Source organism: Tachyglossus aculeatus, chromosome 16 (assembly GCF_015852505.1).
Source record: "Tachyglossus aculeatus isolate mTacAcu1 chromosome 16, mTacAcu1.pri, whole genome shotgun sequence".
Classification (NCBI taxonomy): domain Eukaryota; kingdom Metazoa; phylum Chordata; class Mammalia; order Monotremata; family Tachyglossidae; genus Tachyglossus; species Tachyglossus aculeatus.
This window is the reverse complement of record NC_052081.1, coordinates 29,541,879-29,567,476: the sequence shown is the minus strand read 5'-3', so window position 1 is coordinate 29,567,476 and position 25,598 is coordinate 29,541,879. Positions and strand designations below refer to the sequence as shown.

The 25,598-nt window shown below is 43.3% G+C and overlaps 1 protein-coding gene across 4 annotated transcripts in view; it reads right to left on the bottom strand.

Moving 5' to 3' along the window:
* Positions 1-25,598, bottom strand: part of AFAP1L2 (actin filament associated protein 1 like 2) — a 169,009-nt gene that overhangs the window by 56,547 nt on the left and 86,864 nt on the right. For 2 of the 4 annotated variants that reach the window (XM_038758278.1, XM_038758277.1), the window contains exons 6-18: positions 20,848-21,056; positions 19,656-19,835; positions 16,096-16,182; positions 14,631-14,715; positions 13,858-13,962; positions 11,222-11,433; positions 9,197-9,342; positions 8,721-8,832; positions 7,496-7,750; positions 7,213-7,405; positions 6,828-6,992; positions 4,912-5,105; positions 3,448-3,570 (exon numbers count right to left, since the gene is read on the bottom strand). In XM_038758278.1, coding sequence (XP_038614206.1) covers positions 3,448-3,570; positions 4,912-5,105; positions 6,828-6,992; positions 7,213-7,405; positions 7,496-7,750; positions 8,721-8,832; positions 9,197-9,342; positions 11,222-11,433; positions 13,858-13,962; positions 14,631-14,715; positions 16,096-16,182; positions 19,656-19,835; positions 20,848-21,056 — 2,066 coding nt within the window. Of the gene's footprint in view, positions 1-972; positions 1,736-3,447; positions 3,571-4,911; positions 5,106-6,827; positions 6,993-7,212; positions 7,406-7,495; positions 7,751-8,720; positions 8,833-9,196; positions 9,343-11,221; positions 11,434-13,857; positions 13,963-14,630; positions 14,716-16,095; positions 16,183-19,655; positions 19,836-20,847; positions 21,057-25,598 lie in introns of those variants that run through there. The other 2 variants (XM_038758280.1, XM_038758279.1) reach the window with 2 other exon arrangements.

The window sequence follows — 25,598 nt, the reverse complement described above, 5'->3', positions numbered from 1 at the left end:
AAGTTAGGTACTGATTTAAAACCTCAGCCCACAAACTCTTTCACAAGTTAAAGTTGTCCTAGCACTCAACAAGGTTCACTTAAAGTTTCTCCAACCCCACAAATCATTGCTCATTTAAGAAACCCACCAATACTACACATTTTTTTTTCTATTTTGTGAAATCTGAACACCTCTTGTTAGGTCACATTTGATTATATGGTAAATGCTGTAGATTGGAACTCGGTTACCTGCCAACAATACATATTTAATGCTCATTCATTCAAATCTTTCCCCATTGTGTGATATTTTCATTCCAGATATTTTCCCCATAGTCAGGGGAGAGACAAGTAATGTGCCTGATACCTTATTTTAAAGCAGTCAATCCTCTTTCCTTTTTTAAAGTATAGTCCTCCATCATGATTTGGCAATACAGCAAGTCCAGATTATAATACTCTGGTTAGTTTTGATTGTATACAACAAAAATTAACACTGCATCAGCTTTAATTTTTCCAAAGGTAGATATACAATGTAGAGGAAGGGATTTTGAAATCCAGTCCTTTCATCTGTCTTCAATAGTTCACATACTTGGACCAATGCTTTTCTACCAAATGTTTATTTTAAAAACTCAAACCTAAGGACAGGTTAAACTACATATAAGGAAGAAAGGTAAGGTAGCTTCAAATGTATTAAGCATGATAGTAAAGGCATTATGATTCCTGTTGATTGCATTTCCTCCCTTGATTGCTTTACTTAAAATGGTTTATTTTTAATAGTGCTGTAAAAAAAATGCAGAAGCAGCATGGCCTAATGGAAAGAGCATGGGCCTGAGAGTCATGGAACTTGGATCTAATCCCAGCCCTGCCCTTTGCCTGCTGTGTGACCTCAGGTGAGTTACATAGCTTCTCCATGCCTGTTTCCTCATTTGTAAAATGAGGATTCAGTACCTGTTCTCCCTCCTCCTTAGACTGTGAGCCCCATGTGGGACAGAGACTGTGCCTGACCTGATAATCTTGTATCTCCCCAAGTGCTTAAATACTTTAATTATTACTATTCTATGTAAACTGACCTCTGTCTAGATTATCACTGCAGTTTGGCCTTCACCTTAATTGTGACAGCCTTGGAAAATGTCACAATTTGGTTCAAAGCAATTTTTTTCCACTTTTGGCTGGGGTGCCCTGACTTACAGAAAGGAAGCTAGAATTTTTAAAACAAATCTTAAACAGACCATCTGGTCACCTGTAGATGGGGGAGAGGGAGAGGAAACAGGATCCTAAAGTGGCAAACCTGAATCTCTTTGGCTGAGGAAAAAGATGGTTTAGTGAGTGACCTTTCTCTCTGAATCAGTACTCACCAAAGCCACATTTCTCCAAAGCATTTAGTTACTGAGCTAATAATGAAGAAATCAAGATAATGCAAATTGATAAACATGAAAATAGGAATACATGAAACCAAAATATAATCTTTCCTGTTTACATCAATAGGGTTAGGAACAAAAACACGTACTTTTTCCTTTTGTGTTACTTTTTCCCTTAGCACTGTAAAGGGAGGCAACAGATACACTCAAGCGACTGGGATAGGGCTTTTTCCTCAAAGCTCCTCCAGGCCTTTCTTTCCTTCTGCACAGATTCCTGCCTCCAGGGTGTGCGCTGCCTTAACTGAAAATCTTGTCCTCTGTGTAGTCCATAAAAAAAACAGTTCAGTCTCTTTTGTCCTTCCTTGAAGACATTTTCTAACTTGCACCTTTCTTCTCCCATTCCTGGAACATGAACACAAATTCCCCCAAAATATGATCAACTTTGAATTGTAATTTAATATTCCTATGCAAAGGGCAAAGTACAGGCATGATCCTTATGAAACAAATAGCAGCATAGATGCACATTGGATTTTTAGTCATTTCTAAATCTCATTATGGGGCAGTCTATCAACTCTTTTTGCCAGCTGCAGGACCATTTCTTTTTTTTTAAAGTTTTAAAGTGCTATGTGCCAGGCACTGTAGTAAATCTCCGGGGTAGATACAAGCTAATCAGGCTGGATACAGTCCATGTCCCAATTGGAGCTCACATTCTTCATCTCCATTTTACAGATGAGGTAACTGACGCACAGAGAAGTTAAATGACTTGCCCAAGGTCACACAGCAGCCAAGTGTCAGAGCTGGGATTAGAACCCAGCTTCTTCTGACTCCTGGGCCTATCTGCTAGGCCATGCTGAGTCTCTAATTTTTTTCTGACCATTTAGGACAGTTGTTTAATTGTAGTGGAGTGTCTCATAGAAGGGGTTTAGGCCTCTCAACTCTTTGAGGATTTTAGAAGTGAAGAGAAATTTCTTCTCATTCTAGAAAGGGTTTGATGAAACAGAGGGTCCAAACGTTATTTAGTGAGGCTGCCTTCTGATTTTTACATGTGGAAAGTCTTAGCATGAGGATAATATGTTTTCCATACCTCAGAGAGGTTGCATGTGATCTAAATTGCTTCTCTTTGGTGTGGAATGGTTTTTTGGAATGGACTTAGGGGCACAGTATGTCTGGGAGGGGCTTTCCTTTAACTCAGACATCCATGTAGGGTGTGTGTGTTCATAGTGGGTAGTGTGGCTTTGCATAGGCATGTTTAATTACTCTGCAAATGACGGGATGTATTGGGTAACCTACCACCTACCCCCAGGGAAAACTAAGCTAAACAGGCTATGTAATGCTATTCAGAAATCAAGCAGTAAATGGATCTTAAGGGAGAGCATTGAGGGAAAACAGATTTAGTGTGTCTGTCCCTAAATCTCAGTTCCTGTAATTCTAGGCCAGATCACTCAAATCCACCCTCTGCCCCTTCTCTGTCAAGCCTTCGGTTATCCCATGAAATACTGAGGAAAATGGCTATTTGTTGGGTAAAGAGAGTATTTTACATTGCTTTGGCCACTTTCTTTTAAGGAATATTGCAACATACCTAGTAGTGGATTACTGGGTTTAAAGAAAGATCATGGGAGGGAATGAAATCACACCTCAAGTTTGGCTATGCCAAGACACCTGCTAAAACAAACCAGATGTAGTAATCTAGACTGTAGACTAGACTGTATGCTCATTGTGGGCAGGGAATATGTCTGTCGTTTTGGGCTCTCCCAAGAGCTTTGTTCAATGCCCTGCACACAATTAGTACTCAATAAACATGATTGATGCGATACAAAGCTGACTAACCTGGACCTCAGGAATGAATATATTAAATGCTTAGTACAGTGCTCTGCACACAGTAAGCGCTCAAATACGACAATGAAATGAATACATTTATATACTCAAGATCAGCCAGTCTAAAACCCACTTAAGAGTGCTATCAAGCTTACTGGTCTTGGGGTAGAGCTTTGAACACTTATGCATATAACAACAACACAGCTGGCATCCCTGCCATCCTGACCCACTGCTGCCACTCTCAGTATCATCTCAAGATCCCATGGTTAAGAGGAAAAAAACACTAAATTCCTTGGTACCTTAGCTTTTTGTAGGACTGTCCCTTTTCCGGTTACCATGACGGAGAGAGGCCTGTTCTTCAAAGCTGTAGCAGAGTTGACAGGAGAACAGTCTGAAATGGTGGTCAAGTTGGTGACTTTAACCTGCAGTTATAGAGTAAAAGCAATGTCTGTATTAATAATAATAATCACCACCATAATTATGGTATAACATGCTTACTACGTGCCAAGCACAGTGCTAATAATAATGATGGCATTTGTTAAGTACTTACTATGAGCAAAGCACTGATCTAAGCACTGGAGGGGGATACAAGGTGATCAGGTTGTCCCATGTGGGGCTCACAGTCTTAATCCCCATTTTACAGCTGAGGTAACTGAGGCACAGAGAAGTTAATTGACTTGCCCAAGGTCACACAGCTGGCAATTGGTGGAGCTGGGATTTGAACCCATGACCTCTGACTCCCAAGCCCGTGCTATTTCCATTGAGCCTCGCTGCTTCTCTGGTACTCACACAGGACTCACAGTCTAAGAGGAGGGGGAGCAGGTATTTAATCCCCATTTTTACAGATAAGGAAACTGAGACACAGAGAAATTAAGGGCAGGCAAGGGGCAGAGCCAGTATTGGAACCTAAATCTCCTGTTCCTGTCCTCTTTCCACTAGGTCATGTTCACATGCCATGTGTATTTCTGTATAAATAGAACAATCACTTTGTGGGTAGCAGCACTACCTATTGGCATAAATAGCACATTATGAGCATGGAAGGGTGAATGATCAAGTCCATAATACATTCATTATTTGGGAAGACAACATAACCTAGTGGAAAAGCATGGGCCCGGGAATCAGAGAGCCTGGGTTCTGTTCTAATCTAATCTAAACCACCACTTGTCTGCTATGTGACCTTGGGCAAGTCACTTAACTTCCCTGTGCCTCAGTTCCCTAATCTGTAAAATGGGGATTAAGACTGTGAGCCCCATGTGGGATATGGACTATGTCCAATCTGGTTAGCCTGGTATCTGCCTCAGCACTTAGTTTACAAACATCATTCACAAACTGCATCACCGGATATTTTTCCCTAAGTGTTTGTCCTAGGTCCAAGTTTCAAAGTATATACTCAGTTCTGCTAGGATAGTGTCGAGGAAATAGGAAATACTTCAGCAACTTGAAGAGAAAGAGACAGCGCGCTTGAGCACACCAGCCTCATCAGAATGGTGAATGAGTTTTCATAATGCCGGGTTTTTGCAAGAATGCAACCCTCACTGTAACGGAGTCAACCATACACCAGATATTCTGTAATGCATGGTCTCATGTTGATTGGGGATAAAACATTTTAAGAATTAGGGACTTCCAGCCCACAAGTCAGCACAAGTAGCTGTTGTGTTAGAATAACCATTTTGCACGTGTGTAGTTTACCACAGGTTTCTGCAGGCAGACCACTCCCACGGCAGAAGAACGGACGAGCTTCCAAGGCCTCTTGGAGCACTTACCTTGGGGCTGGCGCTCTCCAGGTGGGTAGTGTCCACAGCTGTTCCCAGGGTCACAGGCCCCGCCTCAGCCTTCTTTAGATTTTCTTTCACCTCCACAATGCTGAGTTCTAGGTCAACACGCATGCTTTCCTTCTTTTTGCACTCTTCTTCCACCTCCTTCAGCTTCTGTTCCAGTCCAGCCAAAGTACTCTTAACTACATTAAGAAAAAGGGAGAATCAGAGGGAGCTGATTGCAGGGAAGCAGCATGACGTAGTTGAGAGAGCACAGGCCTGGGAGTCAGGAGGACTTGGGTTCCCATTTCTGCTCTGCCACTTGTCTGCTGTCTGACCTTGCGCAAGTCACTTCACTTCTCTAAACCTCAGTTCCCCCATCTGTAAAATGGAGATTAAGACTGTGAGCCTGTTGTTGGGACAGGGATTGTGTCCAACCCGATTTGCTTGTATCCACCCCAGCGCTTAGTTCAGTGCCTGGCACATAGTAAGCACTTAAAAAATACCACAATTATTGTTATTACTAGAGTAAGAGAGCTTCTGCAGGGAAGCATCTATCACGTTCTCTGCTCTGACGACAGTCTCTGGTCTCTTTCAGGAGGGCAATTAGCACAGAGCAAAGAGAGAGGGGGAATGAACATAGTTTCTGACAAGACGATGGGGTTTGAGGGGCTTAGTCTGCTGAAGGAGGCTGGTGGTGGATCTCACAGGGGACTCTGATCCTCCATTCATAAAAAGGGGAGAAAAGTCTCTTCCTCTAAAGGGCTTGGGCAGCTCTCTGCCCCAAAGTTTAAAAATACATTCCAGCTCCAAAGTGTCCTTAAAGTGAAGCTCACATTCTGAATCTAATGCTTTTGAAAACAGCCGTGGAAGCTTCATCATCATCTGTTATTCTTAGCTGGTCCGGACGTGTGCAGAGGCTGAACCAGACACTGTTGTTTCTATTGTTTGCCTCATTCAGAAGGGTGGTTTCCAGGGTCCATCCCAGCAGTCCCAAAAACCTGATTCGGTGAGTTCAGTCTTTATATCCTGCTAATGCTGCCTCCTAGCTGCAGTAGATCCACATTTACAAATAATATAATCCTGCTGCTCCCAAGTTCTACATTCCTAAAACACAGAAAGGAATGACAACTGCTCCCAGGTCCCAGCAGATATTTAAAGAAAGGCAATGTCTACATGGAGTTTAGACTGCTTGGTGGTGCTATCTCAATCTGAAAAGACCATGAGCCCCATCTGGGACGTGGACTGTGTCCAAACTGATTAGCTTGTATCTATCTCACTGCTTAGTACCGTGCTGGCACATAGTAAGTACTTAACAGATACCATTTTAAAAAAACAATCCCCTGGCGGCTGAATTTCCTGCTCTGCCCACAGCAATCCTCCTTCATACCTTTATCCGCATGAGGGTGGCTAGGCATTGCTGGCCCTGGGAACTGAAGCCCTTGAGCTATTCCCACAACTGACCCTGGGGAATGCAGCTGGGAAGAAATCTTGCCTTTCCTGTCCAGCCAGTGCCTCCCGAGCTGGAGGGACCAGTTTTATGGGAGAGAGATTGGCTGGATCTTTGGTTCCCTGTGGAGGAAGCTGGATAGGGTAGAAGCAATGGAACCATTATTAGGACAGTTCCAAAGAGGGATCTGGGCAGAAGGGATGGGGAGCTTGGCAGATTGACAAAGCTGCTCAACCGTAAGGGAAAGGAAGTTACAAGTCAAGAACAGAACTACAACCCAACCCCCCAACTCCAAGTCCCACACTAGGCCACTGGCAGAGAAAAGATGTCATGGCCTCAAACCCTCTTGCTGATTCAGCTGCTCTCAGGGTTCAGCCTGGAAGCATCACCAGGATGAGTTCCCCTCCAGGCCTATAATCCTCCTCTGCCTCAGCAGAGAGGCTATCTTCCCAGCTTCACTGTGGAGCCCTCCTACCTGTGCAGTTGACCATGCTGTCCTTCAGCTCCCGTCTCTCCTTCCGGAGCTGAGCCAAGTGACCACGGATCTCCTCTTTTTCCTTCTCTAGCCGCTCCTTCTCTTCAGTGTACCGCTTCACTTCTGCTTCAGTCCGATTTTTACCGAGTTTAGTTTCTACGGACACTGTGAGGGACCGAAGTCAAACAGAACTTTAAGCCTTTACCCCAGGATTTAGCAAAGGGAAAACAGTAGCCCAAAATCCTACCTACCACATTCCTGAGGGCCACAATCCAAAAAATCAAAGTGCCGCCTCAGCTCCTTTCCCACTGGTCTCTTCCCTGCGGGCAGGAACTGAACTGGGCTTCACCAAAACTCTCCAGAACTGGGGCTAGAAGACACTCACCTGCACTTGTCACCTTGGACTTTTCTGTTTTCTCATAAGGAGCGGTCACTGGCTGGGTACTGCTCATTGCTGCTGGGCAGATTTGGATATCGAGACAGCCCTGAGGGAAAGAGATTTTCTGTTGCTGAGCCTGGATTTTGACTGTGGTTATTTTTGGCAACTGCTCTTCGGATTCTGTGTTTTCTGGAGGATTCTGTGCAGGAAGAATAGAATGGTGCCTGAGTGGGCACAAACAGGTGAAGACACAGATAAACAGGACAAGGTTGGGTGTGTGTTTACTTACCTGCTCGGCTGAGATTTCCAAAGATTTTCTCCAGGATACCTCACCCTGGGCCACTGGAGTGTTTTCGTTTGGGCTACCCACATCTGACTTAGAGCTGGCTCTTTCCAGAGTTGGGGAGTTGGATGGGGAAAGGAGGGCTTGGGCTTTGCTCGTACAGTGAAGGAAAGACTTAACAGGAGTGAGATCAAGATACACTCTGTCTGGTTCTTCACCCTTGGCTTCCAGTGCCAGTGCTTCTTCTGGTGCAGACTCCTCCTGAGAACCCATATTGGACAGTAAGCAGGGAAACATTTGATGAGTTATGTTCCCTTTGATCATTATGCAGACCACTTCCTTCCCCTCCTTACTCTCTTCTGGAGGCAACGGCCTCATTTTCCTTCTTCAAGTATGGATACTAGAATAACTATGACTTCATAGGAAGTAGTTCCCTGAGGGCAAGGTTGCTGCCTTTGGTGGTGAAGTAACTTAATAAGCATTTATTATGAACCCAGCACTATGTTAAGCACTGGGATAGACACAAGATCATCAGATCAGACTCAATCCCTGTGCCTAAATGGGGGCTCACAATCTAAGAAGGGAGAACTGGTATTTTATTCCTATCTTACAGTTGAGGCAATAGCCCAAAGAAGGGCCTTGGCCAAGATCATATAGCAGGTCAAAGGTAGACCTGGGGGCTAGAACCCAGTCTCCTGAAGCCCATTACCATGTGCTTTCTACTGGACTGCACTGCCTGGGTGCTCAGCATTGTAGGATTTATCTGTATGAGGGTAATGTGTCCCCCATTTTGCTGAACTGCACCTGGTTACCCATCTGTTAATGCCTCTTGGAACTGGCTTGGACGTAAATTGAACTACAAACACAAGTTCAAAATCTTTACACTTTCGGTGTTATTTTCAAACACTCTACCAAAGTCACATACTTTTTGGAAAAACTCTAGTGAGAATTTCAAGCTGATGCTAAAAATAGTCATTATAATCTGAATCCATACTGGCAGGAAGCAGAACGGGAGCATGAAGAGGAGCATATTGCCCAGAAAGGTTCATTTTCAGAGCCCTGGTGTAGTCAAACCATTGCCGCAACACTTCAGCTATCTAGACAGCACCCCACAAAGTGCAACCCTGTCTTTCAGATCTCCCTTTTTACTCTAAAGATGAAAGCACTGAACACACATGCAGGTGAAGTGTCCCAACTGGGAAAATCATCAACAAGGCATGTAGAGGCTTACCAGTGTCAGCTCTGAGGCATCCACATCGTCATACACCTCTTCCTGTTGATCCTGGTTCGGGGGGAGGTTATCGATGTAGGTGTTAGGCTCAGAATATTTCCTCTGCATTAACCTGCAAGGTGTAAGTTTGAATTGCTCAGAGGAATTTGGGGACCGAATTCATTTTACTTTCCAAAGAAATCGATGATGCCTCTAGGGCTTTTAAGGAGAGGTTTGGAAAAATCCAAATTTCCAGACCTGATCCTGCAGCTCTGTTATAGCAGAGGCCTTGAAGCTTCTGGCCCAGAGGAGGGCCGAAAGCTGAACCAGCCTGTGGACAATAAATGACATGCCTAGGGGCAATTAAGTAACTCATTCACACTCTGCAAAGATCGTAACTGAGGCCCATTTTCGATAATCCTGTCCTGATTTCACCTTCCTTAAGCACAGGAACCTGGGGAAGGGCCTGAACATTAAACCACTTCCCCAGTACTTACAAGAAAGAATTCTTTGCCGCGCTTACAATGCAGGAAACCCGATCAGCGTCCACATAGTCATAGGTGAATTCTTCTGGGCTGGTCTTGGATCCCGATTCCGATAAGAGCAGACCCAGCCAGTGGCCCATTTCCTCTGAAGACTTGGCCTGCAAAATGACCAGATTACCAGGCTTGAACTGCTCCTTAACAGGAAGTTGATGAATGGCGGTCCTTGGATTCAGGCACCTGTTGTCTTGGGAGATGTGGGTCTTTGGACATGCCAAAAGAGTCTTTTAGAAGTTCATGCTGGGTAAGAAGTAGTCTACTTCTGTTGAGTTCTCAGAGATGTTCTGGGGTTGCTAGTTAGTGGAGCTGTCACCACTTTAAGCCCCAGGCACACCTTTCCCTGACTCCCACCCCCAACAACCAATGCACACAACGAGGGTCCGGGACCCAGAACAATGCACCGCTGTACTTTGCCCTCATGGAGACATTGCACATGGGATTCTCTGTTTGAACATGGATACAATCACTGCCAGAGGCATGGTCTTCAAATTGAAGAACAACTCTAGGCTTGAACATTTAAATGAACCCCACTGAATCTAAATATTTTACCCCTAACAGTGAGAAACCTCATTCCTTCCTTCATGCACTCCTTCCCATAACTCTGACATGTACTGCCACCTACCTACTTAATACTTCATGTTTACACATATATTTTTATCTGTTTCTAAGACCTTTGTAAAGTTTCCACCATTGCTCAGGTTTAAAGGGAAATGGCAAAATCTTCCTGGCTGCCCAGAGACTGTCATAGACAGTGATTGTGCTGATGCCCTTTAATTGTAGTAGTAATAGTATTTATTAAGCGCTTATTGTGTGCAGAGCACTGTACTAAGAACTGGGAAAGCATACACTGGTGGTAACTAGGCAGTCCCTTTGTCTACTGCCCTTTGTTAGCTCAACTATGCCTCTAGATTCCTTGTTTAGGTTTGAGTTTTCTTACCCCAGCTATTAAAGCTGTGGTAATATCAAATAATAAAGTTGTGCTAGACAACAAACTGGCTGGGTGCCCATTCTATCAGAGAATGGAACCATGAGGCACCTGCAGAATAAAACTAACCTGGAGTGATGCAAATGTCTGAACTGCCAACTAGGCAGGTTTGACTTTTTTCCCCAGCTTATCTCCATTTCCATTAAATAGAGGTTGAGATGGTAAAGTTTTCCTGTGGCTGGTTCCCCTCCTCCTCATTCATTTTCAATGAGATTTCCTATAAAAAAAAATCCCTTTTCTTATTTGGTCCCGAGGAAAAGGGGGTGTACAGTGTGCCCTGCAGCCAGTAGAGGGCAATAGAGTAACAGAAGGAGTGAAACAAACACCTCAGGTGAAATTGAGAAATGAAGGGAACTGCCTTAAATGTCTTTTTTTTCTTCGAAACAACCAACCAACCAAAAAAAAAAAAAAAGGTTGAACACACTCCAGAACCTTTATGCACTCTCTTTTTCTCTGATAGAAATGTTGGAGCAATTCTGCTATTTATTAATTAGGTAAAACTACATGGAAACAGTCTGCTCCTCTCTAGCACTGTTGTTGCTTAGGTCTGCTCTACACTCATCATATCTGATTTATCGTGCACATAAGCCATCTGGCAATGCCTAAACTAAATAAAAACCCCTTCCTGAATCTCCAGAATCCATTTCAAGCTGCTTGTGTAACTATAAATATTCCTCCTCCCACCATAAATACAGGAAGCTGTTCTCATTGGCCTCCTACCTCACCATAATCACCCTGAGGTCAGAAAGGGAGGGCCTTGTAGGAATAAAAATAAAATGAAAACAATCTCAGGAAAATGCAAGTAAAAATAACAGGCATCTATATTTAATTGCCCTTTACAAGATTACAGTTCTTTTCTCTGCTTCCAGTTAACTGCTGCTACCTCTAAACACCACTTCTGACTGTACAATAACTCCCCAGCATCCAGTCCTTACCAATTTGTCACACACACACACACACACACACACACACACACACATATTCATTCACTGTACCTCTAGCTTGACAAGCTCTTCTCCATTGTTTAGAATGCGAAAGGAGTAAAGATGATCAGGGCTGGGGTCCGGGATAATTTCACATCCCACCAAGCTGAGTGGCTGCTGGGCGGTTTTACATCTGTTCTTGTCCTGGTAGATATGAAGGTGGCCATCCTTAATGTTACACCATCGAGATTTCCACTGACTGTTCACCAGGATGTTCAGATATGCTACAAGAAAGGAATGTTCAGCAACAGAAGATTAGAGTGAGAAATCAATGGGTCTTACAGAGCGCATGCTGCATGCTAAGGACTTGGGAGAACAGAATAGTAACCAGAAATCTTCTCTGTCCTTAAGTAGCTTACAATTTAGTGGGGGGTGGTTAGAGAAACAGACTAGAACTATTTACAACTAGTGACAGCAGGAACTGGGACAAATTAATCAGGATGAAAGGACTAAATTCAATTAGTTACACACATTTACACACAACTATTTGGCCATTTCAAAGTGTGTCTGTATATAAAAATATACATGTGCTGAGTGTGAGTGTTGGGTTCCCCAAACTGGGTTGTGTCTAATTTATCATAGGAGGGTTTTAAAGAGGGGGAGAGCTGTGGTTTAGGGTTTCAGATATTAAATTCAGTGTGAAATATGGAAGAAAAGGCCAGGTCAGGTACTTAATCCCAATAATACATTATTCTTATAAAATTCCCTTCATCGACATAATTAGCACCAAGTAATATGGACTGCGGTGTCACACTCCCTGACCCGTAGCAAGGAAGAGGAGAGAGGCAGGGAAGAGCAAAATAATACTAACTCAGCATAATTTATCTGAAGCCATAATTAAGAGTTCAAAGATCAGAACAAGGAGAGTGGCTAAGAAAGGGGACTCCGAGGGATGGGGAAGGGCAAGAAAGACATTCCTGAAGGAATGAGAGGTTTCAACAAATAGTGGAAAGGAAAGGGGTGCAGGTGTCAGCTGGAGAAAAGGAAAACCAAAGGGTATCAAGTTCTCCAGAAATTCTTTGTGGATTAAAGCTAAAATTTGCAAATCAGATACAAAAATAGGACAGAGAGAGACAAGTGACTTGCCCAAGATAACAGAGTAGTGGAGTCCAGGCTAGGAACTGAGTTCCCACCCCCGCTCTAACCCCAGGACACATTCCCTTTCTGTGGGGTCTGAATTCTAGCACCAAGATAGCTTTGATCACATGCGAATTCCACATCTATCATCTTCTGAATCTCTGTTTGAACTGAAGCTGGAGGAACTCCCATTCTTATGCTTGCTGAAGAGGGTATTCCAAACTAAAGGAGATGCTGCTTATCCAAACGTGCTTTTCCCCCGGGGTAGAGCACATGGTCTGTTCTTTCAAGGACTCTCACATCTCTAGGGAGGGAGGAACAGGCCTCTGTCCTGAATGCACTTCCAGAAACAACATTACTGCAACTCCTAAAGCAAGATTTTTGCCTTGAGGAATCTCCAAAAGGGTCTTCGGACAGTTTGGCAGAGGATGTAAAACATGGTCCTCTCTGTAGGAGCTAAAAGACACAAACTTGTCCAGCTTCTGTTTTCATTCCTCCACTGACTTTGACTTAGAGATAGTGGTGAGGGCTTGCCCCACCCTATCTCCATTTTCTCATACCTAATAAATAATAATAATAATGGCATTTATTAAGCGCTTAATATGTGCAGAGCACTGTTCTAAGCGCTGGGGAGTTTACAAGGTGATCAGGTTGTCCCATGTGGGGCTCACAGTCTTCATCCCCATTTTACAGATGAGGGAACTGAGGCACATAGAAGTTAATTGACTTGCCCAAAGTCACACAGCTGACAAGTGGCGGAGCCGGGATTTGAACCGATGACTTCTGACTCCGAAGCCTGTGCTCTTTCACTGAGCCATTAATACTAATCCTGCTGGTGGGACAACAGCACAGTGGTATCTTCCAAGGGGGAGGGTGAAAATGCCATTGCCAAAGAAAAGGAAAAAGAAATCAGTGGGTCACATTTCTGAATGGGATGAACTAGTAAGGCAAAGGATTAGGAAGCAGCATGGCCTAGTCGAGGGAGCACGGGTCTGCAGTTTAGAAGGATCTGAGGTCTAATCTTGGCTTTGTCTGCTGTGTGATCTTGGGCAAGTCACTTCACTTCTCTGTGCCTCTAATACCTCTTCTGTAAAATAATAATAATAATGACATTTATTAAGTGCTTACTGTGTGCAAAGCACTGTTCTAAGTGCTGGGGAGGTTACAAAGTGATCAGGTTGTTCCATGGGGGGCTCACAGTCTTAATCCCCATTTTACAGATGAGGTAACTGAGGCACAGAGAAGTGAAGTGACTTCCCAAAGTCACACAGCTGACAATTGGTGGAGCTGGGATTTGAACCCATGACCTCTGACTCCAAAGCCTGTGCTCTTTTCCACTGAGCCACACTGCTTCTCAGTGGGGATTAAGACTGTGAACCCCTTGTGGGACAGGGACTGTGTCCAACCTGATTAGCTTGTATCTACCCAGGTGCTTAGAACAGTACCTGACACATAGTTGTGCTTAACAAATACCATTAAAAAGAAGAAAATAAAAGATAGGTGTACAGTAAAGCCCATATGATTTTTAATAGTAGATTGTCTGGTCTTGATGACACAATTTGATCTCTTACTAGATGTTTCCAGAGATCTCTCAGGACTCTCCATTGAGGTAGATTTCTTCCTCCCCAAGTTCATCAGGTTGCTCAGTTTGAGTCCTGCCGTCCCTTTCTTCTTAACTAATAGAAACAGGAAGGAAGATGTCAACATATTTCCCACCATACCCACATCTCACACTCCTAAGAAATCACGAGGAACTCAGTTAAAGGTAGGGATCCCATGTGCCCTAAACCAAATGTGTATTAAATTCTTCTCTGTTGTCTGTATTGGGGAAGGATGGATCCAGAAATCTAGGGAGTAGCATGTTAACATTTTTCTGGAAGTGCTCTGTTAATTATTTTCAATATGGGAGAATATTGAGGGATAAGTACTAGGAACACTCAGCTTTTCCTGTCTTGTGTTTGGGCTCTTGCGATACCTCACATTAAGGAAAACTCGTGCTCCAGTACTCATCCATCCCACTACTGTACACAGGGGCACGCAAACATGCATGCAGCTTTTCCCGTCACTGTGGCACATAGTATTCAAATAGGCTCGCATTGTCAAACATTTTCCAAATTCCCAAAGTCATTGCAAGCCAAAACGTGGGGTGGAAACTCACGTTATGGCAGAACTGAATGCACGTACGGAACATTTTTCTCTCAACTGAGTATTTCATATACACCATGTAGGCCAAGAAGTTCGCAGAACTTTCTGAATAAATTACAACCAGCAACTCAAGCTACCCATGCTGAATTTTTTCCTCTGGCACCACTGGGTTGAGTGACATTTCTGGAGCTTCCATTACCATCTTTGGTTTCAGTTATTTCAGGATGGCCGTCCACATTGCTCCCACTTTCAGATGCTGATAGGTTTTTTTCGGAAATCTCCGGCTGGCAATAGGAGACAGATAACACGTTCATATCTAAGGACTGGTATTTCTTGGCATTGGTGTTACCCGTCATTATTTTCCCCAAAGAGCATCCTTGTCTACAAACAGGGAATGAACCTGTTCTGGGACAGTGTGAGTCCTGCTTCAGTTAGACTCCTGAAGCAACTTCTCCAAGGCCACCAGGAATCAGGTGGGCAGGAAGCTATCTTAGAGAATGTGCAGACCCCAGCAACCTGTCAAACACTGACATAACTAGAATCCAAAAAAGCTTTTTGTGCCACCAAACCAGGCTTGACAGACTGATGATTTTGAGTGTCATTCACCTTTAAACATCTAATTCCAACACAAATCCTTGTACATTTTAGTTTAGCCACTGGGCCAACTGATCAATAGCATGTATCGATTGCTTACTTTGTGGGCAGCACTGTACTAAGTGCTTACTTAGTATGGCCATTACTCAGTTTGCCCTTCCATAGACACTTTCAGAGAACTGTAGGATTTCTAACAGATTAGTAAAAATAACTTCCTGAATATGTTTCCTGAATGGAAGGAAAGCACATCACCTAAGACAACCTCTTACTTGGAACTCCAGTAGGGGATAAGGACATACGAGTTCAGCACCTGGAGTTCTCTCCATAGCTTTTCAACAGATTTGTTATTAAGCACAGATCATGTTTTGAATTCTCCATTGATAATAAATTAAAAATAATAAAAGTTGAAACAGGGAGTGGTGGCGGGGAGAGGGGACAGGGGAGCTATTGTGAAACCCTAGAGAGAGAAATGTGATGAAAACTCAAGACTGAATCCTCAGGGAATAAATCCCACTCCCCCCAGAATTTGTCACATGACTTCTGGCCTTTCTCTGTTCCTAGGATGAGAAGCCTTCAGCTCAGGTACATCTGGGGGTTCTCGGTTTCCAGTTTAGCTTGCTTCCTGGACAAATGGGCTGAAATAGCCAGTAGGCATAGAGTTAATTGGCTCTTTTCTTGGGCTTCCCTGAACTTGAGGTACTGCACAACGTACTGTTGGATACGAATGGCAGTTATGTCAGGCATTGGACAGAATAGACAGGGTGGAGCTCAGCCCAAGTGATTTTTCCAAAGAATGGGTGGGAAGGAATAGCCACAGAATAAATCTTCCAGTTTAGGAATGTAAAGGAAAAATAATAGTGTTCCAATAAAACTTTTTTTCCTCAAGCAAGAAAATATTTTAAGTCCGTATCAGTTTCATCAGTTCCCTTGCCAAAATAAAGTTCCTCAGCTTATTTGAGCACTTATTTTTTATTATGTGGACTAAAATGCAAAAGGAAAGCTTCAGATTTTGGACTTTCATGGAAAAAAAGTCAAATCACATCCCTTCTGGGGAAAGGGATAGGACTTACCCTTTGGCAACTGAGGCGCTGGGTATCTGGAATGTACTGGTTTCCCTCAGAAACTTCAGCCGGCAGGCCACTGACCTCCTGGATGACCTTTGGGGAAGAGAGGATTCAGTGAGTCCTGAAGGCAGCAAACCCAGCTTCAGTAAGGAAGTCACTGTTGCTCACTTTCTGGTCCGGAGACCTTGAAACAGCACCTCAGGAGAATAGGTTGCAGAACATAATAATAATAGTAAGAATAATAATTATTATTCTGGTACATATTAAGTATTTCCTGTGTGCCTTAGCACAGTGATAAAGTGCTGGGGTAGATAGAGATACACAGAGCAACCAATCAGAGGCATTTATTGAGTGCTTACTGTGTCCAGAGCTGGACTAAGCACTTGGAAGAGTACAACAGAACAGAACTGGTAGACATGTTCCCTGCCCACGGGGAACAGATCAGACACAATCCCTGTCCCGCAAAGGGCAGGCATTCTAAGAGGTGGGAAGAACAAGTATCTCATCACCATTTTACAACTGCAGAAACTGAGGCGCAGATAGGTTAAGTGACCTGCTGAAAATCACTCAGCTCGTCAGTGTGAGGTCTCCTGATTCCCCGTGTTCTTTCCACTACAACACACTGCCTTCTTCCCAAGGAATGTGCTGAGCCAAGAAGGTGGTATTCACATAGACACCCAAGTTTTCCTTCACTCAGCCATCTCATTGTTGGGTAGGGACCGGACTGTTTCTATATGTTGATGATTTGTACTTCCCAAGTGCTTATTACAGTGCTTTGCACACAGTAAGTGCTCAATAAATACGATTGAATGAATTTAGCTTCAATTGACCTCTGCACCTCAAGAGGGGTCTTCTCATCAGGGAAAGCTCATTATGAATTATTCTACCTGCATCGCTACAAAGAAGCCATCTCCCTGAACTATATTAATATGAAAGTTTGTTCTGCTGTGGCTTCAAAGACAACCATACTTACTGCTTGGTTTGCTCTCATTTTCATCCTTTGGAATTTTCTTAGCAAAACATTCCCTCACTTTATTAGGAAGGCTTTTAGAGTGCCTCCACCTGAGAAACGTTGTCCTGGATTGTAAGGTCCTTGAGGGCAGAGATCATGGGCAGGGAACATGTCTACCCATTCTGTTGTATTGCACTCAGTGATTAGTACAGTGCTCTGCACACAGTAAGTGCTCAATAAATACCACTGATTACTTGGTAATGCCAATTCTATCGTGCTCCCCCAAGCACTCAGTACAGTGCTTTGCACACAGTAGGTGCTCAATACTTTTTATTGACAGTAACAGTAAGGCTTGGGAGTCAGAGGACCTGGGTTCTAATTCCACTCTGCCACTTGTCTGTTGTGTGACCTTGGGCAAGGCACTTAAGTTCTCTGTGCCTCAGTTCCCTCATCTGCAAAATGGGGATTTGATACTTGTGCTTTTTCCTATTTATATTATGAGCACCATGTGGGGCGTGGGGCCTGATTACCTTGTATCTATCCCAGTGCCTAGCACAGTGCTTAGCATATACTAAGCCGTTAACAAATATCACAATCATCCTACTAGGCTAAGCTCAGCCATTCTTGGGAAACAGAGCATCTTTATTCATGTCTGAAGGAATTAATTTTGTCCTTGAACCTGGAGTAGTATTTCCTGGGAGACTGTTGCCTGAGGACTGTAAGGACTTTAAGGACTCTAGACTTTAAGCTTTCTATGGGCTGGGATTTTGTCTGTTATATTGTTCTCTCCCCTAAGTGCTTAGTACAGTGCTCTACACACAGTAGGCGCTCAATAAATATTACTGACTGACTGACTGGCACTTTCTTAAGACCCTGAATGGAATAGACCCACAGGTTTGGTCTGTCTTTTGAGTCAGGAGTTCCCAACTCCTTCAGGGCAGAGAAATGTTTCATGAACTAGGAGACACACAAACTTGTGAAAGATTTCGGCTAAGTCTTGAAAAACAATCCAGAGATCTCTAGCTTTCCAGGATTAAAAAAATCCAGGCTGGGCTCTGAGGGATAGTGTTTTCCAAATTTATTCAATTTATTTCCATTTTCAGATTTGAATATGTCCTTGCACCAGCTACCTTCCAAGTTTCCCTCCCTGCTTGCTATCCTCCCTCACCAAGTTCCCAATCCTCCTTGCCTGGGCTCTCTATGATCCCAATGAAGCCTCTTTGGTTTGCTCAATCCCTTTTCTTTCCTGATGTTGTCCTCCAGCTGCTCCAACTTCCTGTACTTGGTTTAGAAATGTTAAGTGGTTTCTAGTTGCATTTCCTGAATGATCCTCTGAAGATATTTAGAACGCTCATTTTCCTGAGGATGGTCTAAAAGACACATACAAAAAAGCCCCATGCCTAAAAGTGTCACTTATTAAAGGAATTTACTTCTCTTTTTTTTCTACCTTCTTCCCTCTCATTGTTAGGATTTGATACTGCTTGATGCACTTACTCTAATCTTCACTACTAGCACATCTCCTTCTACTACCTGAACAGCTTTGAATAATCTCAGGGAGAAGAGTATAGACAAATTGCGTTAGCAAGGCAAAGTTTCTGGGATCACTGTAGGGACTCTGGCATATATTTCCCCAATATACTGCCCCTGACTCCTTTTTTCTGATGCCTCCAATCAATCAATGGCATTTACTGAGTGCTCACTAAGTGCAGAGTCCTGAACTAAGTGCTTGGGAGAGTACCATACAACAGGATTACTGGATTCATTCCCTGCCCATAGAGAGTTTATAGTTTGAGACACAAGCACCAAGGAAGTCAGAGAGCACAGGGCACCTAATTAAATAAAAAAGCTGGTCCTAGGCCATGAATAAGGAGTGCAGGATAAGTATTAATCCTGGTATTTATTGAGTGTTTACTGTGTGCAGAGCACTGTACTAAGCACTTGAGACTAGCGAATGTTGATAATGACAATGACTGCCAGAGCAGATAAGTACAACGTATAGCTTTGGTAGGCAGTCTTTGATATACCAGCCTAGTTGAGGGAGCCCAGGTTTGGGAGTCAGAGGACCTGGGTTCTAATCCTGGCTCAGCCACTTCTCTGCTGTATGACTTTGGACAAGTCGCTTAACTTCTCTGTGCCTCAGTTAACTCATCTGTAAAATGGAGATTAAGACTGTGAGCTCTATGTGGGACAGGGGCATGTACCTACCCCAGCACTTAGTACAATGCCTGGCACACAGTCAGTGCTTAACAAATACCACAATTTGTTAAATGACTGCAGGGGAGAGAGGGTCTTGGGGTGGGTGAGCTCCACAGGTGGTTTTATGGGGACAGGTAATGAAGTAGAGAGGGAATTTGGTCTAGTAGAGAAAGCATATAAGTAAGAGTCAGGTGGTCCTGGGCTGTAGTCCCAGCTCTGCAATTTTTATGACACATCACTTAAACACTCTGGGACTTAGTTTGGATTGAAGACTTAGGGACCCTGAGCTAGTCTTTTCTCACTAGCCTTCAATGATTTCCACATGTGGAAAAAAAAAACACACCAAAAAAAGTGAACCTTTCTGAGCTCTTTAAAGTATTTAAACTAAACTATTTTGGCTCCCTAAAGCCATCCTCACCCTGAGCCACTGCTCGGCCTGGTCTTTGCTCTGCAGTCCCAGCACAATCACATCAGCATTCAATGGGGTGATCTTGAGTTTGTGTTCTTTCTTTCTCACTTGCTTCACTTTATGTACAACGCTGCAACCCAATAGATTCACATCCAGCTGGGGGTTGTGGTCCTTGGATGACTTGTAGCACTGAAAGAGAACAGATTCAAGGTAAACCCAGTTGCTGTCCCAAGGCAGGCAGAGATAATTAGCAAAAGCAGCACCCCTCCTTTGATATTCTTTTTCATACTGGGCTTTTGGAACTATAGCTAGATTCAGAATCAGAAAGAAGGAGGGCTGCCCTTAGGCTTAGAGCAAATAAGAATTTGAATATAGACATCTCTTTCAGAATGTTGATCCACTTCATAGACTCTCTCTGGCAGACTTGCTTATTATTTCAGTTTCTGAGCCTGTGCTACTGCATATACTATGGAAAATTCATTATTTGCTAACAACGTAGGGCTTAATGAAAAAGGGGATAGAAAACAAAACCTAAGGAACAGTTTTGTGATGACATAAAACTGTGGAAGGCCTGTATCTTGAATGCATTACATGTATTGTGGCTGAGCCTTAAGAGATATTAGAGAGAAGGGTAATCAAGGTGACTAGGGAAGCAAAAGAATTCCCCCACGAAAACAGGCTGAAAAGAATAGGAAGGGCCAAGACAGAGAAGAGACATGATGGCTGTCTAGACTGTTAGCTCTTTTCTTAATGATGGTATTTGTTAAATGCTTACTATGTTCCAGGCACTGTACTAAGCTCTGGGTAGATATTAGATAATCAGGTTGGACAAAGTCCATGTCTCATATGGGGCTCACAGTCTTATGAAAAGTTAGGAATGTAGAAAAGAAAATTAGGATACTTGAAGGCATAACCATAAGGACAAAGAGGGCAGCTATCATATTGTTCCTCAGAGTTCTATTACCTATTACCTATTACCAGTGTTTGTTGGAGACCAAACACTGTGATACATTGTCTATTATTCTGACCCAGCAATAACATTTCTTGTGCTCATTAATGACGATGATAATGATGTGCCTAAAATACAAGAAAGTTTTCTCTTTATAGGGGACATGATATCACATATATTAGGAAACTTTATCTCCCTCCAAAATTAAATGTTAATTGTAGGGAAAGGGAGAAAATGAAATATTTTTCTGACCTGTAATCTGCTGTCCTTAATGACACATAGCTGCTTGGCCCACTGCCCCAGCCACTTCTTCCTCCACAAGAAAGCCCAGATCCGGGAGTCCTTCATCAGCTCAATCGTGGCTTCTGGTGATGGCCACTGGTGGTGAGTAGTTGATTTCCCTTTGCTGGTCTCCTCTTCATCGTAGGACTCATAAGAGCTGCTCACGGCTTCTCCATCCTCTGCAAAGAAGCCTTGCTTAGCCACATGTCCCTAAACACACCTATCCAGAAGGATTTCTTCTGGAAATCCTGCCCTTTCCCAGTTCTTCTATCTAGCTGTTCCTTCTCAGTCTCTTTCACACATTCTTCCTCTGCCTCCCACCCTCTAATGTTGGGGGTTCCTCAAGGCTCAGTTCTGGGTCTCCTTCTATCTTCCATCTACACCCACTCTTTTGGATAATTCATTTGCTCCCACTTTGTTTCAGCTACCATCTCCCAAATCTACCTCTCCAGGCTTGACGGCTCTCCTTTGCAGTATCACTCTTCCTCCTGCCTCCAGAACATCTCTACTTGGATGTCCCATGGACAGCTCAAACTTAACATGTCCACAACAGAACATCTCATCTTCCTCCACAAATCTTCTCCCCCACAGGACTTTCCCATCACTGTAGACAACACCACCATCCTCCCTGCGTCACATTATCCTCAACTCATCTCTCTTATTCAACCCACATATTCAGTCTGTCACCAAATCCTGTTGCTTCTACTTTGATAACATCTCTAGAGCCCACCTCTTCTACTTCTTTCCAACTGTTACTATGTTGGTCCAAGCTTTTATCATGTTCCACCTCTACTGCTCACTGACTCCGCCAGTCTCCTGTCTCTCCCTACTCCAGTCTACACTTCGCTCTGCTGCCCCGATCGTTTTTCTAAAAAACATCCTGTGCATGTCTTCCCACTCCTCCATAACCTCTGATGGTTGCCCAATCACCTCTACATCAAGTAGAAACTTCTTGCCATCAGTTTTAAGGCACTTGATTAGCTCTCTCTATTCCACCACAACCCAGCCTGAACACTTTGCTCCTTTAACACCAACCTCGATCTCATGTCTCTCACCACCAACCCTTGCTTACATCAATCAATGGTATTTACTGAGTGCTTATGGTGTGCACAGCACTGTACTAAGTGGTTGGTAGATACACCCTGCCCACAAGGAGCTTCAAGTACACATCCTTCTTCTGGCCTGGAACTCCCATCCTTTTCATATTCAACAGATTACCACTCTCACCACCTTCAAATTCCTTCTAAAATGATATTTTCTTCAAGAAGCCTTCCCTGACTAACCTCTCATTTTATCACCCTATTTGCTCTTCCTTCTGCATCACCTATGCATTTGAGTCTGTACCACTTGAATACTCGCCCCACACCCACGGTACACATGTACTTATCCTGAAACTCCACCACTTCCCCTTTCTGGAATTTATTTCAACTTCTGTCTCCCCTACTAGATTGTAAACTCCTTGAGGGAAGGGATCATGTCTACAAACTCTAATGCATTTTACTCTACAAAGCACTTTGTGCAGTGCTCTGCATACAGTGTGCACACAATACCACTGATTGATAAATATGCTGGGTTAGTTCAGGTAAGCCACAGTATAAACCCAACAGACCTGAGAGTGAGGAGGCATAGAACTGAGGAATTTCAAATAATCAGTCCATCAGTGGTGTTTATTTAAATGCTTACTGAGGTCAGGGCACTATACTACCTGCTTGGGAGAGTACCATAGAGGGAGACAGACCAAAAGTGTTTACAATTACAGCAGGAGGAAGAATAAGATGAAGTAATACTGTGAATTTTAAAGATGTAATATTAGAATCATTGACTATTTCCTATTTGAAGATTCCATGAGAAATGTTTACAAACTACAGGTCCAGGCTAAAGACAGCAGGATTTGAGTTTTCTATGAGATTTTGCTAACCCACTAAGCTAGTAATATGCCAAGTTCCAAACAGATTTGTTATTCACTGCAAACCTAGTTGTTCCTAATCTAAATTCATTGAACTATGACCAATAATAGAACATGGTCTTTCCTGAAATTTTCCCACAAAAAGTGCTCTGTGCCTTATTACTGTCTGGGAGATAGGTACTAGCTGGTTGCACATGACTAGGTGGCAAAGAGACCTGCTCTGAGAAGCACTACAGTTCCTACTTCGATGACTCTATGCTTCTGTTTTCAAGAGCTTGTCCGAACCTGTGTGCTCTCGCTCTACCTTCTCCGCCAGACATGAAAAAGCAGCTCTCGCAACTGTTGCCTGTCAACAGTCCAGACCACAGACTTGCCAAACTGCCACATCTTTTGTGCAGGAAGAGTAAAGATCCAAATTCGCTCAGAGGGGCAGACTTACTGTATTCAGAGCCATTATATTAGCAGGTAAAACAGATTCAAATGCTTAAATTCTAAACTCCCCAAAACCTTGGGAAGTCGGTAAAGGAAGGTTGAAATGGACCCCAAATTTTATTTTTTGTCATGCCCACTCAATTCACAGAGTACTCAAAAGGGCCCAGAGTATCAGGGGCAAGCATTATCACCCATTTCAGCAATTACCTTTATCATAGTTCCAGCAGTTTTGGTCTCTTCCCCTGCCTGTCCATGTTCCAATTCCTGGAACATCACAGCACACATCATTCCTCAAGAACCTCTAAAGACTACTTATCTCCCTCCACATCAAATAAAAACTCTTTAACATTGGTTTCAAGGTTCTCCACTGTCCTTCTCCACCTTAAATCCCAGTTCTTTTCACCAACTACCCACAGTTTACATGCTTCACTCATCTACTAACTGTATTCATCCTCAGCTTTCTTGTTTTTCACTCCTTGTCCATGCGTTTCCTTGATATGGAATTCCCTCCCCCTCTAATGGATCACCCAGAAAGCAGCACTCCCAATCTTCAAAGTCCTTCTAAAAATCTCACCTCCTCCAGGATTTAAAGCAAAACTAAGTATAAGGGGGGATGGAATGATAGAGAGAAATTATAGATGACATTATTAATTATTATAGGGAAATTATAGGGAGCTGTTGAGACAGGAAGATAGTGTTGGTGCTACCCAGAGGAGAACATTAAGGAAGACAAGATTTAGGAAGACAGCTGGGCTGTTCTGTTTGGGGCATATTGAGCTTTAAATGCTAATAGACCACCTAGATGATGGCCCAGAGGCAGGAGGAGAAACAAGATGGAAGAGCAGAGGAGGGGGAAATTTATGGAGCTATAGATTTGTAGATCTCTCAGTGTTGGATATGTAATAATAATAATAATTGTGGTATTTGTAAGTGTTTACTATGTGCCAGGCACTGTACTAAGTTTATGGGGTGGATACAAGCAAATCGAGTCATATAGAGCTCCTGCCCCACAGTCATTCATTCATTCAATCATATTTATTGAGTGCTTACTGTGTGCAGAGCACTGTACTAAGCACTTGGAAAGTACAAGTCAGCAACATATAGAGATGGCCCCTCCCCAACAACGGGCTCACAGTCTAGAAGGGGGAGACAGACAACAAAACCAAACATGTAGACAGGTGTCAAAACCATTAGAATAAATAGATTTATAGCTATATGCACATCATTAATAAAATAGAGTAATAAATATGTACTAGTAAAATAAACAGAGTAATAAATACGTACAAATATATGCAAGTACTGTGGGGACTGGAAGGAGGTATGGCGGGGGTGGGTCATGGGGAGGAGGAGAGGAAAAAGGGGGCTTAGTCTGGGAAGGCATCCTGGAGGAGGTGAGCCCACATGGGGCTCACAGTCTTATTCCCCATTTTGCAGGTGAGGTAACTGAGGCACAGAGCAGTAAAGCGACTTGCCTAATGTCACACAGCAGACAAGTGGCAGAGCCTGGATTAGAACCCAGGTCCTTCTGACTCCCAGGCCCTTACTATATCCACTAGGCCAAACTGCTTCTCCAGATTTCATATCTGCACAGAGGTGGAACCATGTAAATGGATGAGCTCTTTGAGACCACCCCAGTGCTTAGTACAGTGTCTGGCACATAGTAAGCCCTTAACAAATACCAATGAAAAAAATGAGCACAGAAGAGTAGAGGACCCAGAGCTGGGATTTCCAGGACAACCATAATTAAAGGATGAGAGGAGAACAAGGAGCCAACAAAGGAAACTAAGAAAGCGCAAAGCAGGTAGAAAGAGAACAGGAGCCTACTATGTCTGTCAGATCAAGCAACAACAAAGGATCAACAGTGTCAAAGGAGTCTAGAAGTCCTGAAATGACAGTTATGGGAATATTATCTTGGGAGATTATAAATTAATTGGTGGATGTCTCCTGGAGGAGATTTTATTTCAGAAGGGCTTTGATAATGGGGAGAGCTGTGATCTTTTGGATTTGAAGGGGAGGTGGTGGAAGTTTCAGGCTGTGGGAAGGGTGTGAGCAAGAGGTTGGTGAGGAAAGAGATGAGGACAAGGAACAAAATGATTACGTTAGTTTGAGAGGAAAGAGTGGGAGTTAGAGTGTAGTGGGAGAAGAGAGTGAAAAGTTAGAGAAAGTAAGGCCAATGACCAGGAGTTTCTGCTTGGGCACCCAGAGGAATGGGTAACCACTGGAGGCTTTTGAGGACTCAGGAGACAGTTCAGAAAAATATTTTAGAAAGTTAGCTGGGAGGTTGCGTAACTAGAGGTGGTAGACCTACTTAACATACTATCTTCTACAAAAACTCCAAAAAAAGCTCATTTACTTATATACCCTGATTTCAAACTTGAACATG